Here is a 17,029-nt window from a genome sequence, read left to right on the forward strand (position 1 = left end):
CAAATGAGATGTGGTCCCTAAAAAAAAATGGTGTTGTAAAAATGAGAAATTGCTGGTCAACTTTTAACCCTTATAACTCCGTCACAAAAAAAATTTTTGGTTCCAAAATTGTGCTGATGTAAAGTAGACATGTGGGAAATGTTACTTATTAAGTATTTTGCGTGACATATGTCTGTGATTTAAGGGCATAAAAATTAAAAGTTGGAAAATTGCGAAATTTTACCACTAACATGAAGTACAATATGTCACGAGAAAACAATGTCAGAATCGCCAAGATCCGTCAAAGCGTTCCAGAGTTATAGCCTCATAAAGGAACAGTGGTCAGAATTGTAAAAATTGGCCCGGTCATTAACGTGCAAACCACCCTCGGGGCTTAAGGGGTTAAATACGTGGCACTTAAATACGTGGCACTTAAATACGTGATACGTGGCACTGAAATACGTGGCACTTAAATACGTGATACAGGGCACTTAAATACGTGATACGTGTCACTTAAATACGTGGCACTGAAATACGTGATACGTGGCACTTAAATACGTGGCACTGAAATACGTGGCACTGAAATACGTGGCACTTAAATACGTGGCACTTAAATACATGATACGTTGCACTTAAATACGTGGCACTGAAATACGTGATACGTGGCACTTAAATACGTGGCACTAAGGCTACGTTCACATTTGCGTTGTGCGCCGCAGCGTCGGCAACGCACAACGCAAACAAAAACGCAGCAAAACGCATGCACAACGCTGCGTTTTGCGACGCATGCGTCCTTTTTTTGATTGATTTTGGACGCAGCAAAAATGCAACTTGCGTCCTCTGCGCCCGGACGCGTGCGCCGCAGTGACGCATGCGGCGCAAAACGCAAGTGCGACGCATGTCCATGCGCCCCCATGTTAAATATAGGGGCGCATGACGCATGCGGCGACGCTGCGGCGCAGACCGCAAATGTGAACGTAGACTTAAATAGCTGGATAGAGCTGGATCCGCGGGCTGTGATCTGGCCTACGCTCAGCACTCTGCGGAGCGCTGTCATTCAAAACACGTCCACTCATTTTGGTGTTTAGTCCCAAAATGGAGGATGGAAGAAGAAAAGGGTTGGACAAGGAAATGACATCATTTCTTTTTTTTTTTTCCCCCCACTGAAGTTAAAGCTTTATTTGTGTCAAACACAGACAATCTGCTGAGAAAATTGCATAAAAAAACGCACTAAAAACCGCACCAAAAAAACACACCAAAACGCACCAAAAACCGCACCTGCGTTTTCTGCCAAGAGCTGCGGTTTTTAGTGCAGAAAAAACAGCAGGGAAATCAGGAACGTGTGAACAGAAGAGATTCTCTGTAACTTCCTTTAATTTGATTGGTGTATCCAGAGGGTTTGGGAATATTTTTTTTAGTTTTTTCTTCATTGCCTTTAGTTTTGCCAATGTTTTTCTGTTCTTGGCTTAAGGTACCTTCACACGAAGCGACGCTGCAGCGATAGCGACAACGATGCCGATCGCTGCAGCGTCGCTGTTTGATCGCTGGGGAGCTGTCACACAGACCGCTCTCCAGCGACCAACGATGCTGAGGTCCCCGGGTAACCAGGGTAAACATCGGGTTGCTAAGCGCACGGCCGCGCTTAGTAACCCGATGTTTACCCTGGTTACCAGCGTAAAAGTAAAAAAAACAAACCGTACATACTCACCTGCGCGTCCCCCAGCGTCTGCTTCCTGACACTGACTGAGCTCCGGCCCTAACAGCACAGCGGTGACGTCACAGCTGTGCTTTCACTTTCAGTTTAGGGCCGGCGCTCAGTAAGTGTCAGGAAGCAGACGCTGGGGGACGCGCAGGTGAGTATGTACTGTTTGTTTTTTTTTACTTTTACGCTGGTAACCAGGGTAAACATCGGGTTACTAAGCGCGGCCCTGCGCTTAGTAACCCGATATTTACCCTGGTTACCAGTGTAAAACATCGCTGGTATCGTTGCTTTTGCTTTCAAACACAACGATACACGGCGATCGGACGACCAAATAAAGTTCTGGACTTTATTCAGCGACCAGCGACATCACAGCAGGATCCTGATCGCTGCTGCGTGTCAAACGAAACGATATCGCTAGCCAGGACGCTGCAACGTCACGGATCGCTAGCGATATCGTTACAAAGTCGTTTCGTGTGAAGGTACCTTTAGTCTTTCCTTCGGGATGTCTTTGTAGAGGTCACTGAAGTACTAGAGCCAGATGTTGCAGCTTTGGATGTTTTTTTTCCGCCCGTGTGGTTCCATAGTTCCCAGGAGTTGTTTAAATTTGGTGGCGATGTAACTGCTTCTTCTTCCTGAGGATAGTTGCCTTTTGTATGATGTAGGCATCCCTCAGACACGGGTGGCTGGGGTCTCTGTGTTTCTTGTTTAAGGCTGTTCTCAGGGTCTTCTGAACGGTTTTACATTCTGCAAACCAACCATTGGTCTGTTTTTCTTTTGGCATTTTACGGTTGACTCTTTTTTTTTTTTTTTTAAGGTCGGACAATCTGGCTATGGTGTAGAATATATCATTGAGGACTTTTGTAGCTTGGTTCACTCCTTGGTTAGGCTTGTACTCGTAGTTGAAGTGGTGGAGCATCGCCTGTATTGGGGGTCTGTTTAGAACCTCTTTATATTTTATTGCCGACGCTTTGGACCATTTATAGGATGGAGGCAGGTTGAAGAGGCCACTCTGCTGAGGCTTTTCTATTGATTTCTTTGTAGATTGTACAAAAGACGTTGGCTGTGATCTGTCAGGTGACTTTGTGGGGTGACTATGAAGGTACTATTTGCCGGGTCCATGTCTGTAATGGCGTAGTCTACTACACTCCTTCCTACATGGAAGTTTAATGTATATCTTCCTAGAGATTTTCCATTGGTATGGCCATTGACTTTATGAAGTCCTAAACTTCTACATACCGTATTTTTCGCTTTGTAAGACACTCCGGATTATAAGACGCACCCCAAATTTTGAGGAGAAAAATAGGAAAAAACTTTTTTAAATAAATTGGTGGGGGGTCTTATAATCCATGCGTCTTATTACTTACCAGGGGTTGTGGCTGTGGTGGATCAGGGGCCCAGGGTCGTTGCTGGAGGCAGGAGTGGAGCATTGCTGCAGGCTGGGATGAGGGGGTCTGCAGGGGGCTCCTGTGCTGCAGGGGGGCTCCTGTGCTGCAGGCTGGGATGAGGGGTCTGCAGGGGGGCTCCTGTGCTGCAAGCTGGGATGAGGGGTCTGCAGGGGGCTCCTGTGCTGCAGGGCTGTCTCCGATGCTGCAGGGCTGTCTCCGGTGCTGCAGGGGGGGGGGCCCTGGCGACATTTTGTGAAAGCCCAGAGCCCCCGGCAGTTTGTCCATGCGTTCCTGTATGACTGACTCCAGGAAAATGGCCGCCGGAATCTCGAGAGATGAGATCTCAGCGCTGAAATCTCAACTCCCGAGATTCCGGCGGCCATTTTCCCGGAATTAGTCATACTGGAACGCATGGGCGAACTGCCTGGGGGCTCTGGTCTTTCACAAAATGTCGCCAGAGCGCCCCCCCCCCCCCCCCCCCCGCGGCTCCGGAGCCTCCAGCATCACCCGGGGCAGCAGCGGACAACCCCGGCAGCGGCGGCGGACGACAGCAGCGGCGGGCAGTAGCGGCGGCGGACACCCCCTCATCCCAGCCTGTAATGGTAAGCGGTATATCCGCTTTGTTAGACGCACCCACATTTCCCCCCCCAAATTTGGGGGAAATAAAGTGCGTCTTACAAAGCGTAAAATACGGTATATACCGTATTTCGCGGACTATGACGCACCGGACCATAAGACGCACCCCAAATTTGGGGTGAAAATTGCAGAAAAAAAGATTTTTTATAAGATGGGGGGTCCGTCTTATTGTCCGAATTTACAGTATCTTACCTGTGGGCTGGTGGTGGCAGAGCAGGGTCACAGGAGGCATGGTGTCGGCAGAGGTGGGGTGAGGCGGTACGGCGTGCACCTGAGCAGGGTCCCTTCCTGCTTAGGTGGGCGACGCCACAGCCTGGTGTCCATGGGAGGGTGGCAGCAGTGGTTACCGGCAGAGGTGTTGGGATGAGGAGGTATGGCGTTAGAGGGGTCCCTTTCCCCGGTGAGGTGATGCAGCAGCCCGGTATTGCAGCAGAGCCGGGTGAATCCTGTTACCGCGGTGGCAGAGGTGTGGAGACGAGGAGGCGCAGTGAGCGGGGGTCCCTTTCCCCGGTGAGGTGATGCAGCAGCCCCGGTAATGCAGCAGGGCCGGGTGAATCCTTTTACCGTGGTGGCAGAGGTGTGGAGATGAGGAGGCGCAGTGAGCGGGGTCCCTTTCTCCGGTGAGGTGATGCAGCAGCCTCGGTAATGCAGCAGGGCCGGGTGAATCCTGTTGTTATCGGTGCGCGCGGCCATCTTCCTGAGGCCGCGCGTTCGCAGATGGAGCTCTGCTGCCCAGGGCTTCAGGAAAATGGCCGCCGCGATCCCCATCTGCGCACGCGCGGCATCCCGCGGCCATTTTCCTGAAGCCCCGGGCAGCAGAGCTCCATCTGCGAACGCGCGGCCTCAGGAAAATGGCCGCGCGCACCGATAACAACAGGATTCACCCGGCCCTGCTGCATTACCGGGGCTGCTGCATCACCTCACCGGGGAAAGGGACCCCGCTCACTGCGCCTCCTCATCTCCACACCTCTGCCACCACACCTCTGCCGCCGCACCTCTGCCGCCACGGTCCACGGTAAGCCTGCATTGCGAATATAAGACGCACCCCCCATTTTCCCCCCTTTTTTTGGGGGGAAAAAGTGCGTCTTATATGCCAAAAAATACGGTAAGTTCAAGAGATTTTTGCCACTTTTGCTGACTGTACTGTAATAGCTGTTTCTCTCCATGTGTATTGAGTCGTGGTCGTCAGTCTCTTCTCCAAATATGTACAGTAGTGTTCAAAATAATAGCAGTGTGTTCAAAAACATGAGTTAATCACGAAATCTTTATACTAGCTTTTATTTCCAGAATTTGGAACATTGCACACGGTTTTCTATTTCAAAACATGGAAGAGAAATGTAGATAATTTTTAACTACTTTACAGAAAATAAAAAAAAATGAACATTGTTCTAACAAATAGCAGTGTCTGCATTTGCCTTTACAAACTCACAATATGTTTTTATCACCGCACAATCCTGAAAAGAAGGAAATATTGGAAGCATTTAAAGAGACCAGGATGGATGAACACAAAACCTAACCACTTGTTAAAAAGGAAAAGAGAAATGTAAATTAAATGGAAAGAGGAGGCATATCTAAAGAAGAATATAATGCTGTCTGCAGGGAATGCAGAGCAAGAGTTAGAAGTGCTAAAGCCAGTAATGAAGTGAGTCTGGCAAGGGAGACCAAAATCAGCAAAAACAGGATTTGTGGGTATGTCAAACGCAAAAGAAAAGTCAAGAGATGCTATAGGATTTTTGCAGGATGAAAAGGGTGAAGTGGTCAAAAAATTATGTTGAGAAGCCAAACTTTTAAATTGCTGTTTTGCATCTGTGTTCTCTAAGGGTACATGTCCATGTTCAGGATGGCTGGCAGTTTGGTCGGAGCGGCAAACCCGCTCTGCAATAAGCTCCGCCCCTTCTGTTGACGCGATGATGCCGGATGTGTTAATTGCACACATCCGGCATCATCGTACCCCACACATAGGGCCCTGTGTCTTACCTTGCGGCGGCGCAGCCGCAAGGTAAACGGACATGCTGCGATCTAAAAACACGCGCCGCATGTCCGGAATCGCAGGGCCGCCGGATGCGTGTTACCACGCATAGTGGAGACGGGATTTCATAAAATCCCCTCCGCTATGCTGTAACATCTGGACGCTGCGTGTTTGACGCTGCGGCTCTACACAGTGTCAAACACGCAGCGTTTCCTGAACGTGGAAACATACCCTCAGGCCGCTTTCACACATCAGTTTTTTGCGATCAGTCACAATCCGTCAAATTAGAAAAAAAACAAAAAACGAATCCGGATGCCGCCAGATCAGTTTTTTTTTCTCATAGACTTGTATTAGTGACAGATGGCCTCACGTTTCATCCGTCGTTCACCGGATCCATTGAAAATTGTTTGTGCGGTGGCCAGAGATGACGGACAAAGTAACTTTTTTTTTGTATGTCGAAAAATCGGACAGCGACGGATCTGTCGCCATCCGTCATTTTTTCATCGAATGGAAGCCTAAGGGCGCCGGATCCGTCAAATGATGGAATCTGGCAACTGATTCCGTTTTTTTTTTTTAACTGAGCATGCTCCGATTTTGTTTACGATCCAATTAGCGAGATCCGCTAGTTGGATCCGTCGAAAAAACCAATGCGTTGCATCAGTTTTTCACAACCTGCGACGGATCTATCGAGCCAACGGATTGTGACTGACGGCAAAAAACTGATGTGTGAAAGGGGCCTAAGAAAGAAAATGTAACATCAACTGATGTTCACGGTGCTATCGAAGAAATAAAAGAATCCACACTATCTATAAACAGAGAGATGGTGAGAGAACACTTTGATAATTTACATGAATTTACATCTCCTGATCCAGATGAATTACATCCTAGGGCACTGAAAGAGTTAGAGGAAATTGCAGAACCACTAACCAGACTCTTTGAAAAATCCTGGAGAACAGGAGAAGTCCCAGAAGATTGGAGAAGGGCAAATGTTGTCCCTATCTTCAAAAAAGGAAAGAAAACAGATCCAGGAAATTACAGGCCAGTGAGCCTTACTTCTATACCAGGAAAGAGCTGTGGACAAATTATTAAACAGCATGTATGTAAGTACTGGGATAAGAATACAGTAATTACCAGAGCCATCATGGGTTTGTAGCAAACAAGTCATGCCAGACTAATCTAATTTCCTTCTATGATGGAATCATTAACTGGGTGGATCGGGAAAAGGCAGTAGATATAGTATATCTCAACTTCAGCAAAGCATTTCATAAAGTATCTCATACTATCCTTATTGGAAAAATGATAAAGTATGGGATTGACAAGGCTGCGGGTAGTTGGATTCATAACTGGCTCAGTGATCGTACTCAGAGTGGTAATAAATGGTTGCATATCCAATCGGAAAAGTATTTCAGGTGGGGTCCACAAGGCTCTGTCCTGGCCCCAGTGTTGTTAACATTTTTATAAATGATCTAGATAAGGGAGCTGAAGGTAAACTAATAACATTTCCAGATGATGCAAAGCTAGGAGGGATAGCTAACACTATAGAAGACAGAGAACGGATTCAGAAGGATCTAGATAAGCTTGAATAATAAGCAGTGACTAATAGAATGGTATTTAACAGGGAGAAATGCAAGATTCTACATCAGGGCAAGAAAAATGAAAATTGCGTCTACAGAATTGGAGGAAAAGAAATAAGCAACAGCATGTGTGAAAAAAGTTGGGTATACTAATAGATCACAGATGGCACGACTCTAAAGTGTGATGCAGCAGCAAAAAAAGGCAAACAGCTCTAGGATGTATTAAAAGCATAGATCAGAGAATGGTAGAGTTGGAAGGGACCTCTTGGGTCATCTGGTCCAACCACCTGCTTCAAGCAGGATTCACTAAGGCTACTTTCACACATCAGTTTTTTGCCATTAGGCATAATCCGGCGAATTTTTTAAAAAACGGATCCGCTGCAAATTGTGAAAAACTGATGCGCCGGATCCTTTTTTTTTTTTTTTGCTGGATCCGTTTTTGTTTACCAGGCATAGTTTAGATTTCCTGCTCCAGGGAGATTTAGCGAGAGATAGCTACAGGGTATGCTCAGTAAAAAAAGTAATTGGTAGCCAGATGCACTCATTTCACCTCCGTTTTCTCCGTCTGCCGGAAAAATAATTTTTGACGGATCCGGCAAAAAACAGATGAATTGTGTGGCCATCAGGCGCAATCTGGTGCGAATACAACTCTATGAGAAAAAAAAACAGATCCGGCAGAAAAAAAACAGATCTTTTTTCTAAATTTGCCGGATTGTGCCTGACGGCAAAAACCTGATGTGTGAAAGTAGACTAAATCATCCCAGACAGATGTTTGTCCAGCCTGTTTGAAAACTTCCATGAAAGGAGAACTCGCCACCTCTCGTGGCCGCCTGTTCCACTGATTGATCTCCCTCACTGTCAAGAAGTTTTTTGTAATATCTGTGTGTCTCCTCCCATTCAGTTTCATCCCATTGCTTTTCGTCTTTCCTTATGCAAATGGGAATAAAGATGATCCTTCTACAATGTGACAGCCCTTGAGATATTTGTAGACAGCTATTAACTCTCCTCTGTCTTCTTTTTTGCAAGCTAAACATTCCCAAATCCTGAAAACGTTCCTCATAGGACATGGATTGCAGACCTGTCACCATTCTGGTCGCTCTTCTCTGAACTTGCTCCAAAACTGGACACAGTATTCCAGGTGAGGTCTGACCAAAGAGGAGTAGAGGGCAATAATGACTTCACGTGATCTAGACTGTATGCTTCTGTTAATACATCCCAGAATTGTATTTGCTCTTTTTGCTGCTGCATCACACTGTTGACTCATGTTCAGTCTGTGATCTATTAGTATACCCAAGTCTTTTTCACACGTGCTGTTGCTTAGCCCTATTCCTCCCATTCTGTATATGCTTTTTTCATTTTTATTACCCAGATGTAGTACTTTGCATTTTTCCGTTAAAAACCATTCTGTTAGTTGCTGCCCATTGCTCCTGTATATGCTGCCCACTGCTATATCTTTTTGAATTTTCTCTCTCTTCTCTAGTATTAGCTATCCCTCCTAGCTTTGTGTCATCAGCAAATTTAATCAGTGTACCCTCAATTCCTTCATCTACAACCCCTGGCAAAAATTATGGAATCACCGACCTTGGAGGATGTTCATTCAGTTGTTTAATTTTGTAGAACACAAGCAGATCACAGACATGGCACAAAACTAAAGTCATTACAAATGGCAACTTTCTTGCTTTAAGAAACACTAAAAGAAATCAAGAACAAAATGTGGCACTCAGTAATGGTTACTTTTTTAGAACAAGCAGAGGGAAAAATTATGGACTCAATTATGTGGAAAAAAATTATGGAATCATGAAAAACAAATAAAAAACCCTCCAACACATCACTAGTATTTTGTTGCACCACCTCTGGCTTTTATTACAGCTTGCAGTCTCTGAGGCCTGGACTTAATGAGGGTCACACAGGACTCTTCATCAATCTGGCTCCAACTTTCTCTGATTGCTGTGGCCAGATCAGCTTTGCAGGATGGAGCCTTGTCATGGACCATTTTCTCCAACTTCCACCAAAGATTCTCATTTGGATTGAGATCCGGACTATTTGCCGGCCATGACATTGGCCTTATGTGTCTTTTTTCGAGGAATGTTTGCACAGTTTTTGCTCTATGGCAGGATGCATTATCATCTTGAAAAATGATTTCATCTCCAAACATCCTTTCAATTGATGGGATAAGAAAAGTGTCCAAAATATCCACATAAACTTGTGCATTTATTGCAGATGTGATGACAGCCATCTCCCCAGTACCTTTACCTGACATGCAGCCCATATCATCAATGACTGTGGAAATTTGCATGTTCTCTTCAGGCAGTCATCTTTATAAATCTCATTGGAACAGCACCAAACAAAGGTTCCAGCATCATCACCTTGCCCCATGCAGAATCGCAAATCATCATAGAATATGACTTTCATCCAGTCATCCACAGTCCACGATCGCTTTTCCTTAGCCCACTGTAACCTTGTTTTTTTTCTCTTTAGGTGTTAATGATGGCTTTCGTTTTGCTTTTCTGTATGTAAATCCCATTACCTTTAGGTGGTTTCTTACAGTTCGGTCACAGATGTTGACTCCAGTTTCCTCCCATTTGATTTGTTGTGCATTTCCTGTTTTGGAGACATATTGCTGTAAGTTTCCGGTCTTGACGCTTTGATGTCTTCCTTGGTCTACCAGTATGTTTGCCTTTAACAACCTTCCCATGTTGTTTGTATTTGGTCCAGATTTTAGACACAGCTGACTGTGAACAACCATCTTTTGCAACATTGTGTGATGATTTACCCTTTTTTAAGAGTTTGATAATCCTCTCCTTTGTTTCAATTGACACCTCTCGTGTTGGAGCCAGGATTCATGTCCGTCCACTTGGTGCAACAGCTCGCTAAGGTGTGATCACTCCTTTTTAGTTGCAGACTAATGAGCAGACCTAATTTGATGTAGGTGTTAGTTTTGGATATGAACATTTACAGGGTGATTCCATAATTTGTTTTTCCTCAGACTTGAGTGATTCCATAATTTTTCCCCTATGCTTGGTTATTTTTTCAATAAGGATGGTGTGAGATACTCTGTCAAATGCTTTGCTGAAGTCAAGGCATACTATCACGTGAAGGAATTATCCCCCTCTACTCCTCCTTGAACAAGAAACAAACAAAAAAAAAAGCCGGATTACTCACCGGTAATGCTCTTTTAATGAGTCCACGACAGCACCCCACATGAGAGAGAGGGATCCGCCCATAGGAACAGGAAACCTACAGAATAAAAGGAGGCGGTCCCCTCTCCTCCTCAGTTTAGTTTACAGAGTATAAAAAGGGAACCGCAAAAGCTTTAGTATTAATTCTTATTCAGCAAAATATCTTAAAAACTCTATACAACCATTATTTGTGAATTAAAGAAAGGGCTGTGCGTAATCAGGGAGGGTTGTAAATGGGTGCTGTCGTGGACTCATTAAAAGAGCATTACCGGTGAGTAATCCAGCTTTTTACCCTTCGCCACGACAGCACCCCACATGAGAGACTTTCAGAGAGTCATTACTCGGGTGGGATTACTGTACTAAGCACAGCTCTACCAAAGGTCAAATCAGAAGATGAAGATAGATCAAGTCTATAATGGTTGTAAAAGGTAGAAGGTGTAGACCAAGTTGCGGCCTTACATATTAGATGGATCGGGACATCCGCTTGTTCCGCCCAGGAGGAAGCCATGGCTCGTGTTGAGTGCGCTTTAATACCCACTGGAGGAATCTCGCCTTTTGATGTATAGGCCAAGCAGATAGCATCTCTGATCCACCGAGATATGGTAGCTCTCGTGACCCCATGTCCTTTCTTGTGGCCCTGAAAGGAGATAAACAGAGCCCTACTCTCCCTCCATGTTTGACACCTTTCTATATAAGTCAGGATGGCTCTTCTGACATCTAAGGTGTGGAACTTATGTTGTTCAGGGGTTACAGGAGAATCAAAGAAGGAAGGGAGAAATATTTCCTGTGACCTGTGGTAGGTGGATGCTACCTTAGGGAGGTAAGAGGGGTCTGGTTTTAGGACTATTCGATCATGGAATATCAGTAAGAATGGTGGGTCTACTGATAGGGCCTGGATGTCACTAACACGTCTGGCTGAGGTCAGGGCTACCAAAAGGGCTACTTTATATGTGAGGACATTTAGAGGTATAGAATCTAGAGGCTCAAATGGGGAGCTGGTTAAGGCTTCTAGCACTAGATTTAAATCCCACGGAAGTAGACGGGGAATATGTACCGGGTTACTTCGTTCACAAGACTTAATGAATCTGGAGACCCATCTATCAGCGGCTATATTATATCCATATAGGGCTCCTAACGCTGATATCTGGACTCTTAAGGTGTTCACTGATAATCCTAATTCTCTACCTTTTTGTAGGAACTCTAGAATAGGTGTTATCGGAACCTGATTAGTGAATGGTACTGTATGAAATTCTAAGAATTTTTTCCAAACTCTGCTATATATCAGGGTGGTAGATCTTTTTCTACTTAGTAGCAGGGTTTTTACTAGCTGTTCTGAAAAACCCCTTGAGCTTAGTAACTGCCGCTCAAGTTCCACGCCGTCAAGTGAAGCCCTTTCACTTGCGGGTGGAAAAACGGCCCCTGGAACAGTAGTTCCCTGTCCAATGGAAGAATCCATGGATCGGATAGACACATGCTTTGGAGGCAGGAGAACCACGGTCTCTTTGGCCAGAAGGGTGCAATGAGGATTACCCTTGCATGTTCCCTCCTGATCTTCCTGATCACTAGCGGAATTAGAGACATTGGAGGAAAGGCGTAAGCCAGTCTGAAGTCCCAAGGATGATGTAGGGAGTCCAGCATGTCTGGATGATCCATGGAGTTCAGGGAAGCAAATCTTTCTACTTGCCTGTTGCCTCTTGTGGCAAATAGATCTATCTGAGGCACTCCCCATGCTCTTGTTATTAGTCTGAACACTGTTCTGTTTAAGGACCATTCTCCCTGGCGCAGCCTGTTTCGACTGAGGTAGTCCGCTTTGGTATTTTCTACTCCTCTGATGTGTAGGGCTGTTAGGGATGTAAGATGAGTCTCTGCAAACTGGAAGATCTCCCCTGCGATGGTCATCAGACTTCCTGACCGTGTACCGCCCTGACGGTTTACATAGGCCACTGTGGTGGAGTTGTCTGAGAAAACTCTTACATCTGCTCCTTGAATCTGTGGAAGAAAATAATTTAAGGCTTTTCCTACTGCTGTTAATTCTTTCCAATTTGACGAACATGATGATTCTGCCTGATTCCAGGTATCCTGGACTATGTCATCTTCCATATGTGCACCCCATCCCGTAGGGTTGGCGTCTGTAGTAATTATTTTGGATGGATCTACTATCCACGGTACACCCCCTGAAAGGTGTCCCATATCTAGCCACCAGGCTAGAGATTCTGTGACATCTCTAGAGAGAGTTAGTTTACTCTCTAGGTGTCCTTTCCGTCCCTGGGCTGACAGTACTTCGTACTGTAATTGGCGGGTATGGAATTGCGCCCATAGTACAGCCGGGATACATGAGGACAATGATCCTAGTAAGGACATAGCCTTTCTCAGTGTCATGTAGGGTTTTTTTATTGTTTCTGACACCTTTGACTGTATAGTCGTTTTCTTTGCATGCGGGAGGAAGCTTTTTTGACTTACGGAGTCTAGCTGGATCCCTAGAAACATTTGAGTAGTGTCTGGATTCAGTCTGGACTTTTCGAAGTTGATAATCCAACCCAACTCCTGCAGGGATGAGATTGTGTTAGACAACCGCAATTTACATTGAGCCACAGAATTCCCTATCACTAAAAAGTCATCCAGGTAGGGTATTATTAAAGTGTCCCGTTGGCGTAGATGAGCCATTACCTCTAACATCACTTTTGTAAAAATGCGGGGGGCCATAGAAAGCCCAAATGGCATTGCTACGTATTGGAAGTGACGAACCTGTCCCTTCAGGATGACCGCTACTCTTAGATACTGCTGGTGTTCGGCATGTATAGGAAGGTGATAGTAAGCATCTTTTAGGTCTATCCCGGCCATGACACACCTAGGAAACAAAAGCTTGATGGTAGAACTAATGGATTCCATTTTGAAAGTGTGGTTACGTAAAAAGGAATTTAGTTTTTTGAGGTTTATGATGGTTCTGAATGAACCATCTGGTTTATTGATCAAGAATAAAGGGGAATAGAACCCCCTCCCTTCTTGATCTCGGGGAACCTCTATCAATACTTTTTTATATAGAAGCGACAGGATCTCTGATTCCAGAGCTTCTTGTTGTTGTTGACCTCTTGGAGATGTTACAATAAAAGAATCCCAAGGGATCCTATGAAATTCTAATCTCAATCCGTTTCCAATAATGTCCAGAATCCAAGGACTAGATGTTATCAACTTCCATTTATCAAAGAAATATTTTAATCTACCGCCCACTTCATAATTAACGGTATTTATTACGTTTTTGGTTATAGGATCCGGAAAACAGAGCACCTCTTTGTTTTGGATCCTTTGCTTCCCAGCGCTCCCTTTGTTCAGTAGGTTTGTTCCTGGTGAAGGGGCGCCTCCTGAAAGCTCTCCCTGGCAGGGGATCGCACAAAGTTTTGCCTTGGCCTGTGCGTCCCCTTTCCAATTTTTCAACCAGAGTGCTCGCCGGGCTGTGTTTACTAGGCCGGCTGACCTGGCTGTTAGACGTAGCGAATCCACCGACGCATCGGCTAGAAATGCTACTGCATCTTTCATTAGAGGGATTTTCGACAGAATTGTATTTCTCGAAGCTCCACTCCTAATTTGTTCCTCCAGCTGCTCTGTCCATACTAGCAGTGACCTTGCAGTACAGGTGCTAGATATGGCTGGTCTGAATGCCCCCGTATTAGCCTCCCATGACCTCTTAAGTAAGGCTTCTGCTTTTCGGTCTAACGGATCAGTTAGAGTCCCTGAGTCCTCCACAGGCAAGACCGACTGTTTAGAAGTTGAAGCCACTGCCGCATCAACTTTTGGTATCTTTTGCCAGGAATTAAGTTCCTCGTCACTGAAGGGGTAGCGTCTCTTAGCAGAGGATGGCAAGAATCCTCTTGTATGTTGTTTCTCCCACTCTTTTTTAACCAGCTCCTTAATTGTGGGTATGGCGGGGAAGGACCTTCGTTTTCTTTGTCCTAACCCCGCGAACATGATGTCCTGCGCTGACTTCTTTCCCTTCTCATCTGGGCACCCCATCGTGCTCCTGACGGCTTTAACCCCTTCCCGACCCATGACGCCTATGCGGCGTCATGGAATGATCGCATCCCTGCAGATCGGGTGAAAGGGTTAATTCCTATTTTACCCGATCTGCAGGGAGAGGGGGAGTTGTACTTCAGCCTAGGGGGGGTGGCTTTGCCCCCACGTGGCTACGATCGCTCTGATTGGCTGTTGAAAGTGCAACAGCCAATCAGAGCAATTTGCAATATTTCACCTATGAAAATGGTGAAATATTGCAATCCAGCCATGGCCGATGCTGCAATAGCATCTGCCATGGCTGGAAATCATGTACTGGCCCCCCCCACCGCCCCCGATCTCCTCCCCAGTCGTCCGTTCTGTCAGGTACCCCCCTCCGTCCCCCTGTTCGCTCCCCCGTGCTCCTGTCCGCTCCCCCGTGCTCCTGTCCGCTCCCCCCGTCCTCCGATCCCCCCCCCTGTGCTCCGATCCACCCCCCCACCACCCCCTCATACTTACCGATCCTCCCGGTGTCCGGCCGTCTCCTCGCTGGGCGCCGCCATCTTGGAAAATGGCGGGCGCATGCTCAGTACGCCCGCCGAATCTGCAGGCTGGCAGATTCGTTACAGGTACATTTTGATCGCTGTGGTAGGTTCTACCACAGCGATCAAAATAAAAAAATAATAAATAAACCCCCCCCTTTATCACCCCCATAGGTAGGGACAATAATAAAATAAAGAAAATATTTTTTTTTCTTTTACCGCTAGGGTTAGGGTTAGAACTAGGGGTAGGGTTAGGGGTAGGATTAGGGTTACGGGTAGGGTTAGGGTTAGGGGTAGGGTTATGGCATGTGCACACAGAGCGGATCGGCCGCGGATCCGCAGCGGATCGGCCGCGGATCGGCCGCGGATCGCAGCGGATCCGCAGCGGATCGGCCGCGGATCTGCAGCGGATCGGCTGCGGATCCGCAGCGGATCGGCCGCGGATCCGCAGCGGATCGGCCGCGGATCCGCAGTGGATCCGCAGCGGATCGGCCGCGGATCCGCAGTGGATCCGCAGCGGATCGGCCGCGGATCCGCAGTGGATCCGCAGCGGATTGGCAGCGGATTGGCCGCGGATCCGCAGCGGATCGGCCGCGGATCGGCAGCGGATCCGCAGCAGATTGGCCGCGGATCTGCAGCGGATCGGCAGCGGATCGGCAGCGGATTGGCCGCGGATCTGCAGCGGATCCGCCGCGGATCTGCAGCGGATTGGCAGCGGATTGGCCGCGGATCCGCAGCGGATTGGCAGCGGATTGGCCGCGGATCTGCAGCGGATTGGCCGCTGCGAATTCGAAGCAGTTTTCCATCAGGTTTACAGTACCATGTACACCTAAGGAAAACCAAATCTGCTGTGCCCATGGTGCGGAAAATTCCGTGCAGAAACGCTGCATTGTATTTTCCGCAGCATGTCAATTCTTTGTGCGGATTCCGCAGCGGTTTACACCTGTTCCTCAATAGGAATCCGCAGGTGAAATCCGCACAAAAAAACACTGGAAATCTGCTGTAAATCCGCAGGCAAAACGCAGTGCCTTTTACCTGCAGATTTTTCAAAAATCGTGCGGAAAAATCTCACACGAATCCGCAACGTGGGCACATACCCTTAGGGTTAGGGTTGGAATTAGGGCTAGGGTTGGAAATAGGGTTAAGAATAGGCTTGTGGTTAGGGTTACGGATAGGGTTAGGGGTGTGTTGGGGTTACAGTTGTGGTTAGGGTTGGGATTAGGGTTACGGTTGGGATTAGGGTTAGGATTAGGGTTGGAATTAGGGTTACGGTTGTGTTGCGGTTATGGCTAGGGGTGTGTTGGGGTTAGGGTTGTGATTAGGGTTATGGCTACAGTTGGGATTAGGATTAGGGGTGTGTTGGGGTAAGTGTTGAAGTTAGAATTGAGGGGTTTCCACTGTTTTAGGCACATCAGGGGTCTCCAAACGCAACATGGCGCCACCATTGATTCCAGCCAATCTTGCGTTCAAAAAGTCAAATGGTGCTCCCGCCCTTCCAAGCCCCGACGTGCGCCCAAACAGTGGTTTACCCCCACATTTGGGGTACCAGCGTACTCAGGACAAACTGGGCAACAACTGTTGGGGTCCAATTTCTCCTGTTACCCTTGCAAAAATAAAAAATTACTTGCTAAAACATAATTTTTGAGGAAAGAACAATTATTTTTTATTTTCACGGCTCTGCGTTATAAACTTCTGTGAAGCACTTGGGGGTTGAAAGTGCTCACCACACATCTAGATAAGTTCCTTCGGGGGTCTAGTTTCCAAAATGGGGTCACTTGTGGGGTGTTTCTACTGTTTAGGCACATCAGGGGCTCTGCAAATGCAATGTGACGCCCGCAGACCATTCCATCAAAGTCTGCATTTCAAATGTCACTACTTCCCTTCCGAGCCCTGACGTGTGCCCAAACAGTGGTTTACCCCCACATATGGGGTATCAGCGTACTCACAACAAACTGGGCAACAAATATTGGGGTCCAAATTCTCCTGTTACCCTTGTGAAAATAAAAAATTGCTTGCTAAAACATCTTTTTTGAGGAAAGAAAAATTATTTTTTATTTTCACGGCTCTGCGTTGTAAACT

The 17,029-nt window shown here is 46.6% G+C and overlaps 2 protein-coding genes across 2 annotated transcripts in view; both read right to left on the minus strand.

Annotated features, from left to right (window-relative positions):
* FGF11 (fibroblast growth factor 11) overlaps window positions 1-17,029 on the minus strand; it is a 1,303,510-nt gene that overhangs the window by 824,019 nt on the left and 462,462 nt on the right. The gene's annotated exons all lie outside the window — the stretch shown is intronic.
* LOC143773335 (uncharacterized) lies at window positions 2,280-14,447 on the minus strand. The gene is made up of 3 exons (XM_077260811.1): window positions 12,885-14,447; window positions 12,004-12,413; window positions 2,280-2,748 (listed from the first exon to the last, which is right to left on the minus strand). The coding sequence occupies exons 1-3, from the start codon at window positions 14,430-14,432 to the stop codon at window positions 2,280-2,282; spliced, it is 2,427 nt and encodes an 808-aa protein (XP_077116926.1). The 5' UTR covers window positions 14,433-14,447.

Source organism: Ranitomeya variabilis, chromosome 5 (genome assembly GCF_051348905.1).
Source record: "Ranitomeya variabilis isolate aRanVar5 chromosome 5, aRanVar5.hap1, whole genome shotgun sequence".
Classification (NCBI taxonomy): Eukaryota; Metazoa; Chordata; class Amphibia; order Anura; family Dendrobatidae; genus Ranitomeya; species Ranitomeya variabilis.